The sequence below is a fragment of the Propithecus coquereli genome, unplaced genomic scaffold (assembly GCF_000956105.1).
Source record: "Propithecus coquereli isolate 6110/MARCELLA unplaced genomic scaffold, Pcoq_1.0 Scaffold6, whole genome shotgun sequence".
Lineage (NCBI taxonomy): Eukaryota > Metazoa > Chordata > Mammalia > Primates > Indriidae > Propithecus > Propithecus coquereli.
The window spans coordinates 4,185,938-4,189,041 of NW_012151951.1; the positions used below are offsets into that span (position 1 = coordinate 4,185,938).

The window sequence follows — 3,104 nt, forward strand, 5'->3', positions numbered from 1 at the left end:
ACTGTTTTGATCATTGGAAAAAATCGGGACATAGGCAACACAATGTAGAACCAGGCTCTCTCCTGAGCAGGGATCTCAGTACAGAAAATCTGTAATGCAAACTACTGTAGCAGAGGCAGGGCCTCTGGGCCAGGGATGACCAAGAGAATGTGAGTCCTCAGGAATTTGCAAAACCTAGTGAATGAAAGGATTCGAATGACTTTCGTTTAAACTTTGGTAAGGAAAGTAACTGAGTTAAGTTACAAAATATAAACATTTTTAATAATAGCATTCATTTCATGTGTGCTTTACTCAGTTGTGCTCAATGTTTCCCTACATTATCTCATTCAATCTTTAGAACAATGATATTTATATTTATATGTATTTGTGAAGAATTCAAAAAAAGCCCAGAGAGACTAAATACCTGGAACTAGTTTACAAAGTACTAAAAGGTAGGGTGAAGATATAATAGCAAGATTCTTACTCCAAGGTTTACATTTAAAATCACTGAGATGTATTCTGCTTCATACACTTCACATATCTAGTTAAAACCCACATTAATTCAGGGCTCCAGTATGCCTGACCTGCCTTTCTCTTTCTGTGCCCCCTGTCCTCACTATCCTCCTATAAATACTTGACTTTTTTTTTTTTGCAAATTGGCCTGCTGAGTGATCCCAGCATTGCAGACCTTTTCTATGCAAAGTCAGATTCTAATTCACTTCGGTGTAAGATAGTCTTCCTTTCATTTATTTATTTATTTATTTGGAATATTATTTTTTTTAGTTTCAGAATATTATAGGAGTACAAACATTTTGATTACATGATTTGCTTTTGTGCAGTTTGAGTCAAAGTTATAAGTGTGCCCATCACCAAGGTAGTGTATACTGCACCCATTAAGTGTAAATTTACCTATCCCCTCATCCACCCTCCCACCTATTTGGTTTCCATTGAATTTTACTAATACCTTTTGTAACAATGTAGATAGTTTTCCTTTTAATGCTCTATTATTCCTCACAGTTCCAGGAAAATATTTTGCACCATATAGAGGAGTTCACTAATTCATAATTCAGTGAAAGTATATATAAATTTGGTCTCTGTGGATAAAGGAAATTGAATGTATAACTGGGAGAAAGGCTTGAGTCGGTCTTCCAAAATCTTATGGAAAGTTCATCACAGGTATCTGTGCTCTAAAGAGTGGATGTGGGTTCCTGTATTGGTAACCCTCACAGAGATATCCTGTACAGAGACCCATTACCTGGTGTCGAAGAGCAGAAAGCAATAAAATCCTTCTCTATGTGGGCCTTCCTAATGGCGTCATCCTCAAAATCTTCTAAAGTCTGTAAGGATAAGTTTCCAGAGGCTCGTACTGAATCTTTTAACCACACCACCCCATGGTTCTCTGGAAAGACAAGATTTTGTTTCCAATTATAGCAATTTCTAAGAGATCTACTTTCTCCTCTAAACCTCTGTTCAGTCATGTGTATTAATTTATTTGTCTCTTTCATTCACATGCACATACACACATACATGTCAGGAACTATCTTTTCAATTATCCTTATCTCTCCTAAACCTCAAATAAATTCTAACAACATCCAGACCTCAAGGCTTCAAGCTTGAACATGGAACAAATATCTACTAACCATCTATACAATTCAGAGAAGCCACAATCCTGACTAGTGACAGCGAGTGCTTTTAGACGTTAAGAAACACACACACACAAAATGGAAAAATACTGGATGCATACAGATGATGAGGTCAGTATGTGAATGGCTCTTGTCTCATAGACATCATCACTCACCACCACGGCAGGCCTGGATGATGATCACCTTGGGTTTATTTGTCAAATTTGGACAGTTACAGGTGTTCAACATTCGAAATATTTCATTGATTCCTAACACATCTGGGTCTTGTTCAGAGTATCTCTTCCCACAGATGCCTTTCTGAATACCATGAGACATGAACACCAGGAAAGTGCTGTCAGAGGTTCGGTGCTCTGGGCGGGCAGCAAAGGCCCTCAACTCTGTAGTCATGTCCTGAAAGAGACCATATCACTGATTTTGGACTGTGTCATTGACTATCATGGCATCTTGGAATTTCAATAAAGAAACACATAAGGAAAATTTTAAATAATTCCATGAAAATCAATGGAGTGGAAAGAAAAATTTAAGCCTTAAACCGAAAAAGGTGAAGAAAAGTGCTATAGGATGCCATCCAGTGATTTCTAGTACAGAGAGGGTGGCATTATTGAGTTAACAGAACACTTCCCAATTAAAAGTTACCCCAGGCTGTTGCTAAAAGACTCTTATGTAAGAGGGGAATATGTAGCCTCCAGTACTCTTCAATGGGAAAATTAGATTTTAGACTATCAAGAGATTACATTTCCCAGTGCTACAACCAAGCTTTCTAACCTTACTTAGGATTATGAAGGGCATGGCCATTGTCTCTACAGTATGATAGTCCTTACCGAAGCAGTGAGATTTTCTTTTACATCCACACTGTACCCCAGATCTTCTAGCAGCTTCTTCATATCTCTGATATCAACATCAGCTCCAGACCTTCTAGGAAGATTGTCAAACTCTGTGTTACAGATAATGAGAGCAAGACGTGTGCGGTTCATCGACTTTTCCATCACTGGATAAATCTGTAGAAAATGCAGATTGGATGAACAACCTTATTCTGTCCAACTAAATATTCATCTTGTGGGTTTATGACTGCTTTCCCTACCTAGCCCTATCAAGAAACCAAATCCCATGACTATGCATTAAAAACAGGGATGGGGATTGAGTGCTACAATAGGAGTAGGAATGGAGTTTGCAAATGCCCAGATGGCAGCTGAGCTACTGACTTAATTATTCTTCACAGGTAGGACACTGGAAGATGCATAAGCCTTGAAGCAAGAATGACTGAATCTTAAGACTGACTCCTCCAATTTCTGATGGTTTGACTTTGGGCAAAATATTTCACCATCACATGCCTCAATTTTTTGATCTGTAATATGGGTTATTTTTGGTATTAAAGGTATCAGTATGTGCAAAATGCTTAGAACAGTATCTGAGTCATACTAAGCATTCAATAGCTGCCATTGTTGCTATCATTATGAGTATTATTATTTACTCAAGGAATTA

At 37.8% G+C, this 3,104-nt stretch overlaps 1 protein-coding gene across 1 annotated transcript in view; it reads right to left on the reverse strand.

Moving 5' to 3' along the window:
* CASP1 (caspase 1, apoptosis-related cysteine peptidase) overlaps positions 1-3,104 on the reverse strand; it is a 33,108-nt gene that overhangs the window by 2,650 nt on the left and 27,354 nt on the right. The window contains exons 5-7 of the mRNA XM_012659118.1: positions 2,444-2,620; positions 1,778-2,012; positions 1,235-1,378 (exon numbers count right to left, since the gene is read on the reverse strand). Coding sequence (XP_012514572.1) covers positions 1,235-1,378; positions 1,778-2,012; positions 2,444-2,620 — 556 coding nt within the window. The remainder of the gene's footprint in view (positions 1-1,234; positions 1,379-1,777; positions 2,013-2,443; positions 2,621-3,104) is intronic.